This window comes from Mobula hypostoma, chromosome X1 (genome assembly GCF_963921235.1).
Source record: "Mobula hypostoma chromosome X1, sMobHyp1.1, whole genome shotgun sequence".
Lineage (NCBI taxonomy): Eukaryota > Metazoa > Chordata > Chondrichthyes > Myliobatiformes > Myliobatidae > Mobula > Mobula hypostoma.
In genome coordinates this window covers 66,699,601-66,720,788 of record NC_086128.1, presented here as the reverse complement: position 1 = coordinate 66,720,788, position 21,188 = coordinate 66,699,601, and the positions used below count along the sequence as shown (strand labels likewise).

At 54.6% G+C, this 21,188-nt stretch overlaps 2 protein-coding genes across 3 annotated transcripts in view; one reads left to right on the top strand and one right to left on the bottom strand.

The window, feature by feature from the left end:
- LOC134340544 (junction plakoglobin-like) overlaps positions 1 to 21,188 on the bottom strand; it is a 137,839-nt gene that overhangs the window by 45,424 nt on the left and 71,227 nt on the right. For both annotated transcript variants that reach the window (XM_063037915.1, XM_063037914.1), the window contains exons 5-9: positions 19,766 to 19,967; positions 14,346 to 14,490; positions 10,600 to 10,703; positions 4,281 to 4,619; positions 834 to 986 (exon numbers count right to left, since the gene is read on the bottom strand). In XM_063037915.1, the coding sequence (XP_062893985.1) occupies positions 834 to 986; positions 4,281 to 4,619; positions 10,600 to 10,703; positions 14,346 to 14,490; positions 19,766 to 19,967 (943 nt within the window). The remainder of the gene's footprint in view (positions 1 to 833; positions 987 to 4,280; positions 4,620 to 10,599; positions 10,704 to 14,345; positions 14,491 to 19,765; positions 19,968 to 21,188) is intronic.
- Positions 5,531 to 6,184, top strand: LOC134340322 (acanthoscurrin-2-like; the record flags this gene model as incomplete). The annotated part of the gene is made up of 1 exon (XM_063037410.1): positions 5,531 to 6,184. A coding segment is annotated over one exon (654 nt), but the record flags the coding sequence as incomplete, so codon positions are not given.

Here is a 21,188-nt window from a genome sequence, read left to right as displayed (position 1 = left end):
CGGAGGATGAGAGGTGACCTGATATAGGTGTATAAGATGCTGAGAGGCATTGATCGTGTGGATAGTCGGAGGCTTTTTCCCAGGGCTGAAATGGCTAACATGAGAGGGCACAGTTTTAAGGTGCTCGGAAGTAGGTACAGAGGAGATGTCAGGGGTAAGTTTTTAACGCAGAGAGTGGTGAGTGTGTGGAATGGGCTGCCAGTGACGGTGGTGGAGGTGGATACGATAGGGTCTTTTAAGAGACTCCTGGACAGGTACATGGAGCTTAGAAAAATAGAGGGCTATGTGTAACCCGAGGTAATTTCTAAGCTAAGGTAAGGACATGTTCCGCACAGCTTTGTGGGCCAAAGGGCCTGTATTGTTTTCTATGTTTCTTTTTGCAGTATTTGTTTTGTTTTGAAAAACAGGTCCATTTAGAAATCGGAGGGGAAGAAGCTGTTCCTGAATCGCTGAGTGTGTGTCTTCAGGTTCCTGTACCTCCTCCCTGATGGCAGAGGGGAAGAAGCTGTTCCTGAATCGTTGAGTGTGTGTCTTCAGGCTCCTGTACCTCCTCCCTGATGGCAGAGGGGAAGAAGCTGTTCCTGAATCGCTGAGTGTGTGTCTTCAGGCTCCTGTACCTCCTCCCTGATGGCAGAGGGGAAGAAGCTGTTCCTGAATCGCTGAGTGTGTGTCTTCAGGCTCCTGTACCTCCTCCCTGATGGCAGCAATGAGAAGAGGGCACGGCCGGGGTGACGACAGTGGGCGGAAGCCTTGATGACGGAAGCCGGCTTTTAAATTCGTCCTGGATGGTTGGGAGAGAAGGGGTCGAGGTGAGGGTGACCGTGACCACCTACCATGTACTGTTGCCCCCCGCCGGGGGCCTGCCGCTGGCTGTCCTGGTGAGCTTTGACCAGCAGCTGGACCAGACGAGAGACGACGTTACTCTCCCGGAGGGCGCTGTGATTACCTGGGCACAGTGCCAAGTTGCGCACAAGTCCCACTGTAGCCTGGATAAGAGAGCGGGAGAAAGATTAAAGAGGAGAACAAAAATCCCCTGATTCTGAAGGAACGAGGGAGCTGTGCGACCCACGGGGTGGGGGGGGGGCCAAGGCTCTACTTCTCTGACCGCACCCCCCCCCACAACTCTGTCCGATTTCCAGCACTTCACCGCCATGCGGTAGACTGATACACAAACCCAAGATGATCTCCCTCTCCCCCACAAACCCCCGAGAAAGATGTTAATGAAATTGAAGGAGTGCAGAGAAACCTTACAAGGATGTTGCCTTAGTTAAGTCGTTAAATATCCCCTGGAGCGTAGGAGAATGAGGGGGGAGATTTGATAGGGGGTGTAGACTGGGTGAACACAAGCAAGCTTCTCGCCCGCTGAGGTTGGGTGGGTCATGGGTTAAGGGTGAAAGGTGAAACGTTTCAAGGGGAACATCTTCCCCCAGAGGGTGGAGAGTGTGTGAAACGAGGTGCCAGCGGTGGATGCGATCTCAACCTCAACGTTTAAGAGACGCCAGGGTAGGTACGTGGGCAATGGCGAGGTCAATGGGACGAGTCACAGACTAGTGAGCCAAGGGGACTGTTTCTCTGGCGTGGTGCTCCATGAGGAGAGGTTGAGTGAGCCTGGGCTTTCTTTTTTCATTCCTCACTCTTCAGAGCAGAAGAGGACGAGAGGTTGACTCGAGGGGAGGTGTCCAAGACGATGATTGGCATAGATTGAGTGGACAGTCGGAGACTTTCTCCCCCAGGGTGGAATAATACGCGGAGACAACACTTTACAGGGTTTGGAGGCAAGTATTGGGGAGTTGCCAGAGGTAATATTTTTTTTGATGGAGAGGGAGAGAGATAGATAGATAGATAGATAGAGAGGGAGGGAGATAGAGAGGGAGGGAGATAGATAGATAGAGAGGGAGGGAGATAGATAGATAGATAGATAGAGAGGGAGGGAGATAGATAGAGAGGGAGGGAGGGAGATAGATAGATAGAGAGGGAGGGAGATAGATAGAGAGAGAGAGAGGGAGGGAGATAGATAGATAGATAGAGAGGGAGGGATATAGAGAGGGAGGGATATAGAGAGGGAGGGAGATAGAGAGGGACGGAGATAGAGAGGGACGGAGATAGAGAGGGACGGAGATAGAGAGGGACTGAGATAGAGAGGGAGGGAGATAGAGAGGGAGGGAGATAGAGAGGGAGGGAGATAGAGAGGGAGGGAGATAGAGAGGGAGGGAGGGAGATAGAGGGAGATAGAGAGGGAGGGAGGGAGATAGAGAGAGAGGGAGGGAGATAGATAGAGAGGGAGCTAGATAGAGAGGGAGGGAGATAGATATAGAGAGAATGAGAGAGAGAATGAGAGAGAGAATGAGAGAGAGAATGAGAGAGAATGAGAGAGAGAGAGAGAGAATGAGAGAGAGAATGAGAGAGAGAGAGAATGAGAGAGAATGAGAGAGAGAATGAGAGAGAGAGAGAGAGAGAGAATGAGAGAGAGAATGAGAGAGAGAATGAGAGAGAGAATGAGAGAGAGAGAGAGAATGAGAGAGAGAGAGAGAATGAGAGAGAGAGAATGAGAGAGAGAATGAGAGAGAGAGAGAGAGAATGAGAGAATGAGAGAGAGAATGAGAGAGAATGAGAGAGAGAGAATGAGAGAGAGAATGAGAGAGAGAGAATGAGAGAGAGAATGAGAGAGAGAGAGAATGAGAGAGAATGAGAGAGAGAATGAGAGAGAGAGAGAGAGAGAGAATGAGAGAGAGAATGAGAGAGAGAATGAGAGAGAGAATGAGAGAGAGAGAGAGAATGAGAGAGAGAGAGAGAATGAGAGAGAGAGAGAGAATGAGAGAGAGAGAATGAGAGAGAGAATGAGAGAGAGAGAGAGAGAAAATGAGAGAGAGGAACAGCAGGTACATTAGGGACATTTTAAAGATTCTTACAAGGGGCAGGATGGATGTGAGAAGAACAGGAACAGAATCAGGCCATTCGGCCCATCGATTCTGCTCCGCCATTTCATCATGGCTGATCCATTCCCCCCTCCCCCACCCAGCTCAACCCCGTTCTCTCTCCGACGAGAGGCAAGAAAGATTTCAGTAAGATCGGAAGAGTTACGGGGTCAAGGTTAGATACAGCCAGGACTTTATTACCCGGAGCGTAGGAGAATGAGGGGTGCGGATCAGATAAACGCAAGTAGGCATTTTCTTCTCCCTCCCCTCACTGAGGTTGGGTGGGACTACTTCGAGAGGTTCTGGGTTAAGGGTGAAAGGTGAAATGTTTACGGGGAACATGTCGGGGGGGGGGACAGAAGAAAGAGCTTCACTCAGGAGGGTGGTGAGAGCGGGGTAGGAGCTGCCCAGCGGGAAGTGCTGGACGCTGGTACGACTTCAAGATTTAAGAGAAGTTTGGATAAGTACAACGGCGGGAGGGCTATGGGCAAGGTCAATGCGAGTAGGCAGATTAAGAGCCCAGTAGGGACTAGACGGGCCAAAGGGCCCGTCTCTGGGGCAATAGTGCTCTACAACTCTGAAGGGAATTGGACTCGCTTTTTATTTTAGAGAGCAGGCCCCTCCCCTGCCCCAACAAGCCTCTCCCCACCCCCCCAACTTCACCATAGTCCTTTCGTCCCACTTAACATCGGAGAACGCGCACGATACTCAACCTGAAACTCCAGTTCTTCGCAGACATCCACTCACACAAAAAAAAATAACAGGAGAGCACGATCACAGGGCCGACTAACCGGAACGACATCGGACCACGGGGGGGAGACCGGAGCACTCGGGGGTGGGCGAACCCAAGCGGTTGGCGGGGAGGAACGCACAAATTTCTCACAGCGGATTACAGGAATTGAAATCTGATCTCCGCGCCCCCACCCCCACCCCCCGGGGCTTTAAGAGCATCGTGCGAACCGCCACTCTGCCGTGGAGGAAGAGAGGTAAACTCGATTTAAGCGGACATGATGGGCCCAGCGGACAGTCAGAGTCTTTATCCCCAGGAAGGGACGTAATTTTAAGGCGATTGGAGGAAAATATGGGGTGGGGGGGGGGATGTCAGTTGGGCCTTGGGGCAGTACGGCAGCCGAGTAGTTAGCGCAACGCTTTATAGCGCCCGCGACCAGGGTTCAAATCCCGCCACTGCCCGTAAGGAGGTCGTACGTTCCCCCAGTGGCTGTCCGCCCCTTGAAGTTTTCCCTCCCCTTCCCATGCTGTGGGATTCCTCCCCCCCCGCCGAGTCCTCCGGTTTCCTCCCACCCTCCCACGGCGCGCCGGGATAGCAGGGCGTGACTGGACGGCGCAGGCCCCAATCGCAATCACCTTGATCAGCGGCCAGTGGAAGGGCTGGTTCAGCAGCCCCACCACGGTGGGGATGCCGTAGTTGATGCGCACGTCGTTCTGCGCCACCTCCGCCTCCGGATGCCGGCTGGTGAGGTGACGGAGGGCGCAGACGGTGGGCTCCATGATGTCCTCCTTCTCGCCCGCCCGCAGCATGGTGTGGACCAGGGCCACGATGCCCCGGGCCTGGCACACCACCATCTTGTTGCGCGAGTTGTTGCAGGTCAGGTTGGAGAGGGTGCCCGTGGCGCAGGTCAGCACGTTGATGTCGTCGGAGGCCAGCAGCTGGACCATGCTGGTGAGGAGGGGGTCCAGCCCTTCCTGCGAGCCAGACAACACGACACGTTGAGACGGCCAAAAGAGGGGATGGTGATAAGGGGGGAAAGGAGATGGTGATAGGGGGAGGGGGGGAGGGGGGAGGGGGGAGGGGGGAAGGGGGGAAGGGGGAAGGGGGAAGGGGGAAGGGGGGAAGGGGGAAGGGGAAAAGGAGATGGTGATAGGGGAAGGGGGAAGGGGGGAGGGGGAAGGGGGAAGGGGGAAGGGGGGAAGGGGGAAGGGAGGAAGGGGAAAAGGAGATGGTGATAGGGGAAGGGGGAAGGGGGAAGGGGGAAGGGGAAGGGGGAAGGGGGAAGGGGGAAGGGCGAAGGGGGAAGGGGGGAGGGGGGAGGGGGGGAAGGGGGAAGGGAGGAAGGGGAAAAGGAGATGGTGATAGGGGAAGGGGGAAGGGGGGAAGGGGGGAGGGGGGAGGGGGGAGGGGGAAGGGGAAAAGGAGATGGTGATGGGGAAGGGGAGAAGGGGGAAGGGGGGAGGGGAAGGGGGAAGGGGGAAGGGGGAAGGGGGAAGGGGGAAGGGGAAGGGGGAGGGGGGAAGGGGGGAAGGGGAAGGGGGAAGGGGGAAGGGGGAGGGGGAGGGGGAAGGGGAAGGGGGGAAGGGGGGAAGGGGGGAAGGGGGGAAGGGGAAGGGGAAAAGGAGATGGTGATGGGGAAGGGGGAAAGGAGATGGTGATAGGGGGAAGGGGGGAAGGGGGGAAGGGGGGAAGGGGGGAGGGGGGAGGGGGAAGGGGGGAAGGGGAAGGGGGAAGGGGGAGGGGGAGGGGGAAGGGGAAGGGGGGAAGGGGGGAAGGGGGGAAGGGGAAGGGGAAAAGGAGATGGTGATGGGGAAGGGGGAAAGGAGATGGTGATAGGGGGAAGGGGGAAGGGGGGAAGGGGGGAGGGGGAGGGGGGAGGGGGGAGGGGGAGGGGGAAGGGGGAGGGGGAAGGGGGAAGGGGGGAAGGGGGAAGGGGGGAAGGGGGGAGGGGGGAGGGGGAGGGGGGAGGGGGGAGGGGGGAGGGGGGAGGGGGAAGGGGGAAGGGGAAGGGGGAAGGGGAAGGGGAAGGGGGGAAGGGGGAAGGGGGAAGGGGAAGGGGGAAGGGGAAGGGGGAAGGGGGGAAGGGGGGAAGGGGGGAAGGGGGGAAGGGGGGAAGGGGGGAAGGGGGAAGGGGGAAGGGGGAAGGGGGAAGGGGGAAGGGGGAAGGGGGAAGGGGGAAGGGGGAAGGGGGAAGGGGAAGGGGAAGGGGAAGGGGGAAGGGGGAAGGGGGAAGGGGAAGGGGGGAAGGGGGGAAGGGGGGAAGGGGGGAAGGGGAAAAGGAGATGGTGATAGGGGAAGGGGAAGGGGAAGGGGGAAGCGGGGAAGGGGAAAAGGAGATGGTGATAGGGGAAGGGGAAGGGGAAGGGGGGAAGGGGGAAGGGGGGAAGGGGGGAAGGGGGGAAGGGGGAAGGGGGAAGGGGGAAGGGGGAAGGGGGAAGGGGGAAGGGGGAAGGGGGAAGGGGGAAGGGGGAAGGGGAAGGGGGAAGGGGAAGGGGAAGGGGAAGGGGGAAGGGGGAAGGGGGAAGGGGGAAGGGGGAAGGGGAAAAGGAGATGGTGATGGGGAAGAGGGGAAGGGGAAGGGGGAAGGGGGGAAGGGGGGAAGGGGGGGGAAGGGGGGAAGGGGGGAAGGGGGGAAGGGGGGGAAGGGGGAAGGGGGGAAGGGGGGGAAGGGGGAAGGGGGAAGGGGGGGAGGGGGAAGGGGGGGAGGGGGAAGGGGGAAGGGGGAAGGGGGAAGGGGGAAGGGGGAAGGGGGAAGGGGGAAGGGGGAAGGGGGAAGGGGGAAGGGGGAAGGGGACACACACTTTCTACAGACAGGAGAAGCTGCAAAGGTGGGTTACTGGAGCGCCCGATACGGACAGCAAGCTGTTGCCCATGCAGTGGGCTGCCCCTCTCCACACAGCTGATGAACCCAAAGGAACGGCAGAGACCGCTACAGTTTGGCACCAGGAGTTGCCAGTCAGCGTTGAACTCAATGTAGGGTCTCCCGCTCCGGATATTCCCCCTTGGGGGTTTACTCCTGAAGCCTTCCCTGTGAGTGGGTGCAGCCGCAAGGCAGCGGGAGGTTTGAGATCAGAGTTTTCCTTCTCCTGGATGAGCTGACGAGCCCCGTCTGCCCGGAGCGGCTGGTTTTAAGATGCCAGTAACCCACCTTTGCCCCTTCTCCTGTCAGTAGCCACGGTTCCGCCGGGTTTAGCAGCTAAACCACAGGTGAAGGCCGGGAGCTGGACTTGGTGGTCAGAGGCTGTTTGAGACGCATTGGAGCACTTAGTAGGTAGTGGGAGCTTGTCTCCACCACCACCCCTGGCTTGACAATCATTTTTTTTTCCCTTCACCACTGATGTTATTGAATGAATAATGGCCTCACGAACACTACCTCATGATTTTTTCTCTCTTTTTGCACCACTTTATAATTATATATATATATTTTACGGTAATTAATAGCTTTCTATTGTAAAGTATTGTAAAGCACTACTGCCACAAAGCAGCAAATAGCACAGCATATCCCAGTGATAGCTGTGTGGCCTGAAAGAGGCATCCATCTCCAGGGACCCCCACAACTCAGGCCACACTTCCTTCTCGCTGCTGCCAAAGTATATCAACTGGCCTGGTATGGAAACAACAATGCTCTCGCACGGAAAATCCTGTAAGAATGGCTGGAACCTGCCCAGTTTGTCATGGGTAAAGCCCTCCACACCACTGAGCACATCTACACGGAGCATTGTCGCAGGGAAGCTACCTCCGAAGAAACCCCACCACCCAGGCCTTGCTCTCTTCTCGCTGCTGCCATCGGGAAGGAGGTACAGGACCCTCAGTACCCACACCACCAGGTTCAGGGACAGTTATCACCCCTCAACCATGAGGAAGGAGGTACAGGACCCTCAGTACCCACACCACCAGGTTCAGGGACAGTTATCACCCCTCAACCATCAGGAAGGAGGTACAGGACCCTCAGTACCCACACCACCAGGTTCAGGAACAGTTATTACCCCTCAACCATCAGGAAAGAGGTACAGGAGCCTCAGGCCCCACACCACCAGGTTCAGGAACAGTTATTACCCCTCAACCAACAGGAAGGAGGTACAGGAGCCTCAGGACCCACACCACCAGGTTCATGGTTGAGGGGGTAATAACTGTTCCTGAACCTGGTGGTGTGGGTCCTGAGGCTCCTGTACCTCCTTCCTGATGGTTGAGGGGTAATAACTGTTCCTGAACCTGGTGGTGTGGGTCCTGAGGCTCCTGTACCTCCTTCCTGATGGTTGAGGGGGTAATAACTGTCCCTGAACCTGGTGGTGTGGGTCCTGAGGCTCCTGTACCTCCTTCCTGACGGGTGAGGGGGTAATAACTGTTCCTGAACCTGGTGGTGTGGGTCCTTATGCTCCTGTACCTCCTTCCTAATGATTGAGGGGGTAATAACTGTTCCTGAATCTGGTGGTGTGGGTCCTGAGGCTCCTGTACCACCTTCCTGATGGTTGAGGGGTAATAACTGTTCCTGAACCTGGTGGTGTGGGTCCTGAGGCTCCTGTACCTCCTTCCTGATGGTTGAGGGGTAATAACTGTTCCTGAACCTGGTGGTGTGGGTCCTGAGGCTCCTGTACCTCCTTCCTGATGGTTGAGGGGGTAATAACTGTCCCTGAACCTGGTGGTGTGGGTCCTGAGGCTCCTGTACCTCCTTCCTGATGGTTGAGGGGGTAATAACTGTTCCTGAACCTGGTGGTGTGGGTCCTGAGGCTCCTGTACCTCCTTCCTGATGGTTGAGGGGGTAATAACTGTCCCTGAACCTGGTGGTGTGGGTCCTGAGGCTCCTGTACCTCCTTCCTGACGGGTGAGGGGGTAATAACTGTCCCTGAACCTGGTGGTGTGGGTCCTGAGGCTCCTGTACCTCCTTCCTGATGGTTGAGGGGTAATAACTGTTCCTGAACCTGGTGGTGTGGGTCCTGAGGCTCCTGTACCTCCTTCCTGATGGTTGAGGTGTAATAACTGTTCCTGAACCTGGTGGTGTGAGTCCTGAGGCTCCTGTACCTCCTTCCTGATGGTTGAGGGGTAATAACTGTTCCTGAACCTGGTGGTGTGGGTCCTGAGGCTCCTGGACCTCCTTCCTGATGGTTGAGGGGTAATAACTGTTCCTGAACCTGGTGGTGTGGGTCCTGAGGCTCCTGTACCTCCTTCCTGATGGTTGAGGGGGTAATAACTGTCCCTGAACCTGGTGGTGTGGGTCCTGAGGCTCCTGTACCTCCTTCCTGATGGTTGAGGGGTAATAACTGTTCCTGAACCTGGTGGTGTGGGTCCTGAGGCTCCTGTACCTCCTTCCTGATGGTTGAGGGGTAATAACTGTTCCTGAACCTGGTGGTGTGGGTCCTGAGGCTCCTGTACCACCTTCCTGATGGTTGAGGGGTAATAACTGTCCCTGAACCTGGTGGTGTGGGTCCTGAGGCTCCTGTACCTCCTTCCTGATGGTTGAGGGGTAATAACTGTCCCTGAACCTGGTGGTGTGAGTCCTGAGGCCCCTGTACCTGCTTCCTGATGTTTGAAGGGTAACAACTGTCCCTGAACCTGGTGGTGTGGGTCCTGAGGCTCCTGTACCTCCTTCCTGATGGTTGAGGGGGTAATAACTGTTCCTGAACCTGGTGGTGTGGGTCCTGAGGCTCCTGTACCTCCTTCCTGATGGTTGAGGGGGTAATAACTGTCCCTGAACCTGGTGGTGTGGGTCCTGAGGCTCCTGTACCTCCTTCCTGACGGGTGAGGGGGTAATAACTGTCCCTGAACCTGGTGGTGTGGGTCCTGAGGCTCCTGTACCTCCTTCCTGATGGTTGAGGGGTAATAACTGTTCCTGAACCTGGTGGTGTGGGTCCTGAGGCTCCTGTACCTCCTTCCTGATGGTTGAGGTGTAATAACTGTTCCTGAACCTGGTGGTGTGAGTCCTGAGGCTCCTGTACCTCCTTCCTGATGGTTGAGGGGTAATAACTGTTCCTGAACCTGGTGGTGTGGGTCCTGAGGCTCCTGGACCTCCTTCCTGATGGTTGAGGGGTAATAACTGTTCCTGAACCTGGTGGTGCGGGTCCTGAGGCTCCTGTACCTCCTTCCTGATGGTTGAGGGGGTAATAACTGTCCCTGAACCTGGTGGTGTGGGTCCTGAGGCTCCTGTACCTCCTTCCTGATGGTTGAGGGGTAATAACTGTTCCTGAACCTGGTGGTGTGGGTCCTGAGGCTCCTGTACCTCCTTCCTGATGGTTGAGGGGGTAATAACTGTCCCTGAACCTGGTGGTGTGGGTCCTGAGGCTCCTGTACCTCCTTCCTGACGGGTGAGGGGGTAATAACTGTCCCTGAACCTGGTGGTGTGGGTCCTGAGGCTCCTGTACCTCCTTCCTGATGGTTGAGGGGTAATAACTGTTCCTGAACCTGGTGGTGTGGGTCCTGAGGCTCCTGTACCTCCTTCCTGATGGTTGAGGGGGTAATAACTGTCCCTGAACCTGGTGGTGTGGGTCCTGAGGCTCCTGTACCTCCTTCCTGACGGGTGAGGGGGTAATAACTGTCCCTGAACCTGGTGGTGTGGGTCCTGAGGCTCCTGTACCTCCTTCCTGATGGTTGAGGGGTAATAACTGTTCCTGAACCTGGTGGTGTGAGTCCTGAGGCTCCTGTACCTCCTTCCAAGCACAGCCTGAGTGGTGGAGACTGCTCTCCCGTGACAGCGCTCCCTGTTGGTGGCTCTATGTGGGAGGGGTTTGCCTGTGACGGACAGGTCTGCCGTCACCACTTCCTGTCAGCCGAGTTCAAGGAGCTGCTTGCAAAGTTGTGGCACTGCCTGAGGCAAGGGTTCCCAGCCTGGTGTCGATGGACCCCTTGGTGAACGGTTACTGTTCCCCGGCATTTTAAAAAAAAACAAAAGGTCGGGAACCTCTGTTCTCAGGGCACCTCATTAGCAGCGATGTTGAGAGCGCGTCAGAAGTGGGTCCTCACCTGCTTTGTACCTGCATCAGAGAGGTTCCTCAGCGTCCACAGACAGTTCTGCACCAGCCTGGGGCTCGAGTTGGTCAGGTGGAAACCCAGGGCCTGCATGCCACCTGCCCGACGAGACAACAGCTTAAATTCTGCAAGGGGGTCTGTTACGTTACTCTCTCTTTCTCCCCCGGCCCAACGAGCCCGCCCTGCCCGGCTACACCCACGTGACAAACCAACCCACCAGCCCTGGTGTCTTTGGAACAGTGGGAGGAAACCGCAGAGCCCAGAGGAAACGCACGCGGCCAAGGGGGAAGAACCTGCAAACTCCTTGCAGGCGGTGCCCGGAATTGAACCCAGGAAACACAAAGGAGCATTACGCTACCGTGCGTCCAGGCGTACAAGGTGACGGTAGAGGACCCTACAGCTGGACTGGGTCGGTGTCCCGCAAATTGATCAGTCAGGGTACTGAAGTTCAAGAGCCGAGAGATAATGTCACAGCTCTATAAAGCCCTGGCTAGACCACACTTGGAATATTGTGCTCAGTTCTGGTCACTTCATTACAGGAAGGACATGGAAGCTTCAGATAGGGTACAGAGGAGATTCACCAGGATGCTGCCTGGATTAGAGAGGGTGCAGAGGAGATTCACCAGGATGCTGCCTGGATTAGAGAGGGTGCAGAGGAGATTCACCAGGATGCTGCCTGGATTAGAGAGGGTGCAGAGGAGATTCGCCAGGATACTGCCTGGATTAGACAGGGTGCAGAGGAGATTCACCAGGATGCTGCCTGAATTAGAGGGAGTGCAGAGGAGATTCGCCAGGATACTGCCTGGATTAGACAGGGTGCAGAGGAGATCCACTAGGATGCTGCCTGGATTAAACAGGGTGCAGAGGAGATTCACCAGGATGCTGCCTGGATTAGAGAGGGTGCGGAGGAGATTCACCAGGATGCTGCCTGGATTAGAGAGGGTGCAGAGGAGATCCACCAGGATGCTACCTGGATTAGAGAGGGTGCAGAGGAGATTCACCAGGATGCTGCCTGGATTAGAGAGGGTGCGGAGGAGATTCACCAGGATGCTGCCTGGATTAGAGAGGGTGCGGAGGAGATTCACCAGGATGCTGTCTTGATTAGAGAGGGTGCAGAGGGGATTCACCAGGATGCTGCCTGGATTAGACAGGGTGCAGAAGAGATCCACCAGGATGCTACCTGGATTAGAGAAGGTGCAGAGGAGATTCACCAGGATGCTGCCTGGATTAGAGAGGGTGCAGAGGAGATCTACCAGGATGCTGCCTGGATTAGAGAGGGTGCAGAGGAGATCTACCAGGATGCTGCCTGGATTAGAGAGGGTGCAGAGGAGATCTACCAGGATGCTGTCTTGATTAGAGAGGGTGCAGAGGGGATTCACCAGGATGCTGCCTGGATTAGACAGGGTGCAGAAGAGATCCACCAGGATGCTACCTGGATTAGAGAAGGTGCAGAGGAGATTCACCAGGATGCTGCCTGGATTAGAGAGGGTGCAGAGGAGATCTACCAGGATGCTGCCTGGATTAGAGAGGGTGCAGAGGAGATTCACCAGGATGCTGCCTGGATTAGAGAGGGAGCGGAGGAGATTCACCAGGATGCTGCCTGGATTAGACAGGGTGCAGAGGAGATCCACCAGGATGCTACCTGGATTAGAGAGGGTGCAGAGGAGATTCACCAGGATGCTGCCTGGATTAGAGAGGGTGCGGAGGAGATTCACCAGGATGCTGCCTGGATTAGAGAGGGTGCGGAGGAGATTCACCAGGATGCTGTCTTGATTAGAGAGGGTGCAGAGGGGATTCACCAGGATGCTGCCTGGATTAGACAGGGTGCAGAAGAGATCCACCAGGATGCTACCTGGATTAGAGAAGGTGCAGAGGAGATTCACCAGGATGCTGCCTGGATTAGAGAGGGTGCAGAGGAGATCTACCAGGATGCTGCCTGGATTAGAGAGGGTGCAGAGGAGATCTACCAGGATGCTGCCTGGATTAGAGAGGGTGCAGAGGAGATCTACCAGGATGCTGTCTTGATTAGAGAGGGTGCAGAGGGGATTCACCAGGATGCTGCCTGGATTAGACAGGGTGCAGAAGAGATCCACCAGGATGCTACCTGGATTAGAGAGGGTGCAGAGGAGATTCACTAGGATGCTGCCTGGATTAGAGAGGGTGCAGAGGAGATCTACCAGGATGCTGCCTGGATTAGAGAGGGTGCAGAGGAGATCTACCAGGATGCTGCCTGGATTAGAGAGGGTGTCTTTTGATGAAAAGTTGAGTGAACTTGGGGTTTTCTGCTTGGAGTGAAGGAGAATGAGCTGGAGGTATACAAGATGATCAGAATGGACCAGCAGAGATTTTCCCTCAGGGTGGAAACGGGGAATATGAAAAAGGCATAATTTTAAGATGATTGGAGGAAAGTTTAGGGAGGGGATATCAGAGGTAGGTTCTTTGCACAGACAGTAGTGGGTGCGTGGAACACCCTGCCAGGTGTGGTGGTAGAGACAAATACTTTAGGGACATTTATGAAACTCTTAGATCAACAAATAGATAGAGCAAGAAAAGGCCCATTAAGCCCACAATGAACCAGTTGAGTTAGTAATCGAGTGGCCAACTAAACTAACCCCATCTGCCTGCACAATGTCCATATCCCTCCATTCCCCTCGTATCTAAACGTCGCTGAAAAGTCCCTAATGTTTCTGCCTCTCCCACCCACCCCCCGGCAGCACATTCTCGTCACCCACCAGTCTAAAACTTGCCTCTCTGATCTTCTTTGAAAATACCTCCCTCTCTCACCTTTAACGTATGCTCCCTGGTATTGGACATTTCAGACAGGTACTCCCTGTCCTCTCATGAACCTTATGAACCTCGACCAGATCTCTCCCCTCGTCCTCCGGTGCTCAAAGGTAAACAACCCAAGTTTGTCCAACCTCCTGTTGTAGCACACTCCCTCCAATCCAGGGGCAACATCCCCCTCGACCTCTCCTGCACCCTCTCTGAAGCCTTGACGTCCTTCCTGTCATGGGGAGACCAGAACTGTGTGCGATACTCCCAGAGCGGCTTAACCAGAGTTTTACAAAACTGCAGCGTAACTTTCTGAGTAAATAGAACTCAGTACCTCTGACTCGTAACGACAAGCATGCCATGTGACTTCAACTAAGGAAGAAAAATGGGTTGGGGGGGCTTCTCTAGGAGGGAAGGGTTAGATTGACCTTGGATGGGTAAAAGGGTCAGCACCAAACTGTGGGCCGAAGGGCCTGTACTGCGCTGTACTGTTTTAATTTACGAATCCTCCATAGATCAGGGGTGGTGGTCCACCTGACAGCAAAGTGGGGGGGGGTTAGAAAATGCCCCCACTTCACCCCCACATCATAAGTCCTCGGGAAGACAACTTTAAATTTGGAGAGCCTCCAGGGCAGGTAAGTTTACAAGTTTCGGGCCACGATGCAGACACACGGGTCCCAGCGGAAGGGAAGGAACTGGGGGCGGGGGGGGGGCTCCACGGTAGCGCCGGGGCGAGCGCGACGCCGTCGGGGTTCAGAGTTCAAAGTTCAATTCTGGCATCCCCTGCGAGCACGTTTGTCCGTGCGTTTTCTCCCAGAGTGCAAGAGAAGAGGTTAATGGGTGGTTGTAAGTTGCCCCATGATTAGGCTGGGGGTTAAATAGCTGGTGAGGCTCAAAGGGGCCTGTTCCTCGCCTATAAATAGTAATAAATAAATTTGGGTATATAAATTCCGGGAGGCGGCAGCTACCTGCTTCCACGATGGCGGGCTTGTTGCTGGGGCAGACGGAGAGGACCTTGAGGACGCGGCTGGTGGTCCAAAGCAGCTTCTCGTAGCTATAGGTCCTCATGATGTGGACGAGAGCCGCCGGGCCTCCGTTCGCGAGGATGATCAGCTGCGAAACGAGAGGAAGACACGCTTCAGGGTTACGGATCTCCCCCACCCCCGCGACTGCGACTTGGGGCGTTACGGAGTTGGGCGTTCAGTAACGTAAAGGGAACTCGCGGTTACTTCAGATCCCTCCCCACCCCCTCCCCACCCCCCGGGTGCTTTTAGCAGTTCTGGAATGAGCGAGAAACTTCAGCTCATTGATCCTTCACCATCGGTTAAAAAGTTTAAACGAGGAGACAGATCCCTTGAGGAGCAAAGCATAGATTAAACAGGTTCAATAAAAAAGATGACACCTCTGAAAAGGTAACAGAACCTCCGTCGATAAGGGTGAACCAACCAACAGTTGCACAATTATAATGCGTGTCAGGTGCAAATACTTCGCCAACGATAAATGAAATGGCCTCAAAGCACCATTGTGTAACTGTTATAACACCTTCTGCCTGTAAGTGGGAACGAGCCACCGCTACTGTGAAAAGTTTGTGAAACATACAACTTGCTGTTTCATTTTACTGACACGATTAAAACTACGATTTTAGTCTCGCATTAATTCAACTACTATCTTTTGAAAAGCATGTTTAAAGAAAAAAAAAACGCAACCGATTCCAACAGCACTGGGTTTCTTCTGGGGGCTCTGGTTTCCAACCACAGACGCTGCGGTTGGGACACTTAAAAACGCAAACAACAGGTCTGCAGATGCTGCAAATTCAAGCAACCGTGATGTGATTCACTGTCGTCTAAATGTCAGCCTCTTTGGTGTCGGAGAGCGTGGAGGGGTAATGTGATTTTTCTGGTTGTGTTGCATTCCTCTGGTTGAGGATGCAGGAAATGCCCTCTCTGTTCTGCCTGCAGCAGTGAAGTAGCAAGGTGTGTACGGGACTTGTGCCAAATCTGTCATTACTTTATCGCATCTCGGTCTTTTCCTTGCTGTGGCCTCGCGTAAACACTGGTAATCTTATGAACTCCAGCGCAGGCCTACATGGGCCGAGGTGGGTGGGGGGGAGAATGCGGAGAGAGGAGGTGTGAGAGCAGACTTGCGTGTGCAGGGGTGTGCACAGGGAAAAAAAAATGGTAACTAGAATCCAAAAACACCGTAAGACAAAAAGAGAAAATATGCAGATCCGAGCAACACACACAAAATGGATATGTCTACCCGCGGCCTCCTCCACTGTAAAGATGAAGCCACACTCAGGTTGGAGGAACAACACCTTATATTCCGTCTGGGTAGCCTCCAACCTGATGGCATGAACATTGACTTCTCTAACTTACGCTAATGCCCCACCTCCCCCTCGTACCCCATCCGTTATTTATTTATATACACACATTCTTTCTCTCTCTCTCCTTTTTCTCGCTCTGTCCCTCTGACTATACCCCTTGCCCATCCTCTGGGTCCCCCCCCCCGCCGCCTTTTCCTTCTCCCTGGGCCTCCTGTCCCATGATCCTCTCATATCCCTTTTGCCAATCACCTGTCCAGCTCTTGGCTCCATCCCTCCCCCTCCTGTCTTCTCCTATCATTTCGGATCTCCCCCTCCCCCTCCCCCTTTCAAATCTCTTACTAGCTCTTCCTTCAGTTAGTCCTGACGAAGGGTCTCGGCCTGAAACGTCGACTGTACCTCTTCCTAGAGATGCTGCCTGGCCTGCTGCGTTCGCCAGCAACTTTGATGTGTGGTGGTTGGGACACTGATCGGTCACTGTAGATGGCACTATGATTAGGCTAGGGTCTCTGGGCGGCCAGGAGGGGCTGTTCCGTGCTCTAGGTGAAGCAAACGGTGAAGTAGTCATCGTGCTCCGGGTTAAACCAGGAGAACATCACTGAAGATGTTAAAAAAATCGCTGGCCGTGTCCAGGTTCCCAGGGCACCAAAGCCTCCGTCCTCTGGAAACCATAGTGTACTGGGGACTTGGGGCACACCCAACTCGAACAACATGGCAACTGGGGGGGGGGATGGTGGCAACAAAAGTGGCTCTCCTAGGTCGAGGGGTTAAACCAGGGCTTCGTTGGCTATTGGGCCAATGACAATGAAGGTCTACTCTGCGGATCGTCAGAGGTGAGGAGGAATTTCTTCAGCCAGAGGGCGGCGAATCTGTGGAATTCGTTGCCACGGACAGTTGTGGAGGTCGAGCCATTGGGTGTATTTAAAGCGGAGGTTGATAGGTTCTTGAGTGGTCAGGGCGTCAAAGACGACGGGGAGAAGGCAGGAGAATGGGGGGTTGAGAGGGATAGTAAATCAGCCATGATGGAATGGGAGAGCAAAGTCGATGGGCTGAATGGCCTAATTCTGCTGCTGTCTTGTAGCTCTCCCACGACTTGCCAAGCATTTACCTCTCACAAGCCACCACGTTGCCATCCCTTCGAACGCCACCCCACCCCCCCAGTCACGGCCAGCGGGGAAGGGGACGACTTCCGAGAGACTCCAAATGGCCGGCCCATCAGCGTAGCGCCAGCCACACTGTTTCAATTCCGCTGCTACCCGGTAAGGAGCTTGGGACCATTCTCCCCGGGGCCGCGTGGGTTTCCTCCCACGTTCGAAAGACCACCAGGTTAGTAGGTTAGACAGACAGACACTTCATTGACCCCAAAGGAAATTACAGTGTCCCAGTGCCCAGATATACAAATAATAGAAGGGAAGTAAGAAAGAATAAAAAATAAATGACCTCTAGCAGGAGGGGGGTCATCACTTCCCCAGCTACAGGTTGACTCATTATAGAGCCTAATGGCCGAGGGTAAGAATGACTTCATATAGCGCAGTTGTCTTAGTCTATTAGTAAAAGTGCTCCTCTGTTCATCCAAGGTGGCATGCAGAGGGTGAGAAACATTGTCCAGAAGGGCCAAGGATTTTCCGTAGGGTCCTTTGTTCTACCACGGCCCTCCAGCGTGCCCCAGTTTGACTCCTATAACAGGGCCGGCCTTTCCAATCAGTTTTATCGAGCCCGCTGGCATCACCCGCGTCGATGCCGTCGGCCCCCAGCACACGCCACCTCCGCAAAGACGGTCACGTGGGGGTAACTGAGAAGCCTGGGCTCGCTGGGCCGGAAGGGCCAGTGTCTCTGAATCAGGGGGTTCACAGCCTGGGGTCAAGGGACCTCTCCCGTTAATGGGAGGACGTCCGAGGAACGAGGCTGGGAACACCTGCTCCAAATATATAAAAATTGTCTGGGGGGAAAAGAAAACAGATTTGTAAGATTCCCCAGTATAAATAGTCAGAGAACACTACAGTACAGAAACAGGCCCTTTGGCCCATCTAGTCCATGTTGACCCATTAATCCACCTAGTGCCACTGAGCTGGACCACAGCCCTCCCATCCATGGACCTGTCCAAACTTCTCTTAAATGTTGAAATTGCTTCAGCCACTTGGGTTGGCAGTTCATTTCCACCCCAAGGGTGATGCAAACTCCCCCTCAAGGCTCCCCGTGGATATTTCTCCTTTCACCCTTGACCCATGACCTCGAGTTCTAGTTTCTCCATCTCTCGCGCGTTCACCCTATCTCTACCGCTTATAATTCTGGGGTCGGAATGGTTGCTGTGACGCGTCCGGTGTGGGTGGTGCCTGTCGCTCCCACCGCTGGCTGGCCGTCTTGCGAGCAGGAGAGCTGAATGTGAAACTCTCTCCCTGCCCGTACCCAGCCTCTCCAACAGTTAGCCTCGTGTCGTGCCTCCTCGCCGGCGACACACGGAAACCGAACTCCTTTCGGACTCGGGCTGAACCACAGGGGATGGGGAGGAGGGTCTGGCCCCTACACACGTAGCACACAGGCCCACCGGTGTGGACACACCCTGGTGCTCGTGAACCAGATCCCCCAGCTGTGGGTAAACAGCCCCACTGCCCTGTGGGGCAGCCTCGGGGGAGAGACGAAGGCTACGGGAGTGAACCCAGACAGCAAATCCGGAGTGGAGCCCCTCAGGCGGCCGGACGTCACTGAACATCCTCCCAGCAGCTCCTGCAGACAAGCTGGTGCCAAACGTATTGCTTCATAAGCTTTCCTTTGGGCTACACCGGTGAGGCCGAGAGGGGGATTTTGACCAGCTGGGCATCTCAGGATCTCCAGACCTTCTGCCCAGGACTTGTGATGATGGTCATCGTCACCCACTGTCCTTCGAGACAGATGGATGCCAACCACCACAAAAATTATTCTGTGCACCTCTGTCAAATCTCCTCTCATTCTCCCACACTCCAAGGAATGAATTCCAAACCTGCCCAATCTTTCCCAATAACTCAGGCCCTTGCGAGTCATCTTTCAGTTTTCTGCACACACGGTCAAAAAAAATACGGCTGAATTTTTGGTATGTTTGGGCCTCAGGCTTCCAGTTTTTTTTAAAATCTCCCTTCCCTGATAGCTCCTCATCCTCCCCATTCGCTTTGCTTTGATAGAACTGTACAGGAAGTTTGTGGCGCACCGGCCTTCGTTGATCAAAGTTCTGAGTACAGGAGATGGGATGTTGTGTTGAAGTTGTACCAGTCATTGGTGAGGCCTAATTTGGAGTATTGTGTGCAGTTTTGGTCACCTACCTGCAGGGAAGATGTCAGGAGAAAATTGACAAGGATGTTGTCGAGACTTGAGTTATATGGGAAGGTTGAATAGGTTGGGACTTTTATTTCCTGGAGTGTAGGAGAATGAGGGGAGATTTGATAGAGGTAGATAAAATTATGAGGGGTATAGATAGAGTAAATGCAAGCAGGCTTTTTCCACTGAGGTTGGGTGAGACTAGAACCAGAGGCCATGGGTCAAGGGTGAAAGGTGATCTGTTCAACGGGAACACGAGGGGAAACTTCTTCACTGACAGGGTGGCAAGAGGGTGGAATGAGCTGCCAGCACTAATTACATGTAGATGGGGGATCGATTTCAACATTTAAGAGAAGTTTGGATAAGTGCGTGGACTGGGGGAGTTTTCAGGGCCAGTCCTGCCGAAGGGTCTTGGCCCAAAACAAATCGTCGATTGTACTTTTTTACCCCCCCCCCCACCCCCACCATAGATGCTGCCTGGCCTGCTGAGTGTGTGTCTCTGTGTGCGTCTCGGATTTCTAGCATCTGCAGGTTTTCTCTTGAAGGCAGAATAATAGTTTGGCATGAACTAGACGGGCCGAAGGGCCGGTTTCCACATTGGGCGCTCTGTCTCTATGCCACACAGCTTGGGCAAGCACTGCCATTCCCATTTAGAGGGGGCTCTCTCCCCAGCCAGAGACAGTTTCTCATCCCACCGCCCCAGCACTACCTGTCCACCACCCACACCCAAGGGCTCTTTCCAAATGGCCCCCCTTCCCACTAGCCCGGCACGGCCCCTACCTTGCTCTCCTGGTTGCCGTAGGCCAGCAGCTGCAGGCAGTCCGTGGTGATGGCGAGGAACTTGACGTTGCTCTTCTTCAGCAGAGGAACCATCTTCTGGAGACCGTCAGCCAGCCGCACGGCCATCTTCGCTCCCTCCTGGTGCAGGAGCAGATTGTGAAGGGTCGTGATGGCGTAAAACAAGATGGACTCGACGGGGGAGCTGGAGGGCAAGTTCAAGACATCAAGTCAATGGCTGAAGGGATGTAAGACCAAAAGATCACTACGGGCAAAATGAGGCCATTTGGCCTATCAATTCTGTTCTGACCAAGAACCACTGCTCTGAATATACCCAATGACTTGACCTCCACAGCCATTACCCACTATAGGAAACATCCTCTCTATGTCCACTCTATCCTCTCTATGTCCACTCTATCTGTGCTCTCTGGTCCTAGACTCTCCCACTATAGGAAACATCCTCTCCATGTCCACTCTATCTGTGTCCTCTGGTCCTAGACTCCCCCACTATAGGAAACATCCTCTCCACATCTACTGTATCTGTGCCCTCTGGTCCTAGACTGAGTAGGTCAGGCAGTATCTAGTGAGGGGAACAAACAGGCTGTGGGCCAAGACCCTTTATCAGAATCTCCTGTGTTTATGAATTTAATGGTTATTTTGCCTCACTGTAGAACTTTTGGAACTGGGAGAACTGAATTCAGTAAAATTACAACATGCTAAAGTGAAGTAAAGGCATCCGTTAGTCTTGAGAGACCATGGATCTGAGCCTGGAAAGTCTTCACTCTCCAGGGCGCAGGCCTGGGCAAGGTTGTATGGAAGACCGGCAGTTGCCCATGCTGCAAGTCTCCCCTCTCCACGACACCGATGTTGTCCAAGGGAAGGGCATTAGGACCCATACAGCTTGGCACCGGTGTCGTCGCAGAGCAATGTGTGGTTAAGTGCCTTGCTCAAGGACACAACACGCTGCCTCGGCTGGGGCTCGAACTCACGACCTTCAGATCGCTAGTCCAATGCCTTAACCACTCGGCCACGTGCCCGCACACAACATGCTAGGACCAGTTGTACAGAGCCTACCACAGGGAGTCTCAGAGTCCTGGTGGATTTCACCCCACAAGCTTATAACGTCAGGCCAAGCACAAAGCTGCAGCTTTGGAGAGATTCACTCCATCGCCAAAGACTTCGACAGAGGTGCCGTGGAGAGGGATTTCTGACCGGCTGCGCCACAGCCTAGTATGGAAGGCACAGGGTCAGCAGGGGGTTCCGGACTCAGCCAGCTCCATCACGGGCACAAAACCTTCCCCGCGATCTTCGAGAGGAGGTTCTTCATGGGGGCATCCATCAATCCAGACCTTCACCATCCAGGGCACAGCCTCTTCCTATCAGCACAGCATTACATCTAAAACTAGGGAGATGTTGCACTCAACAC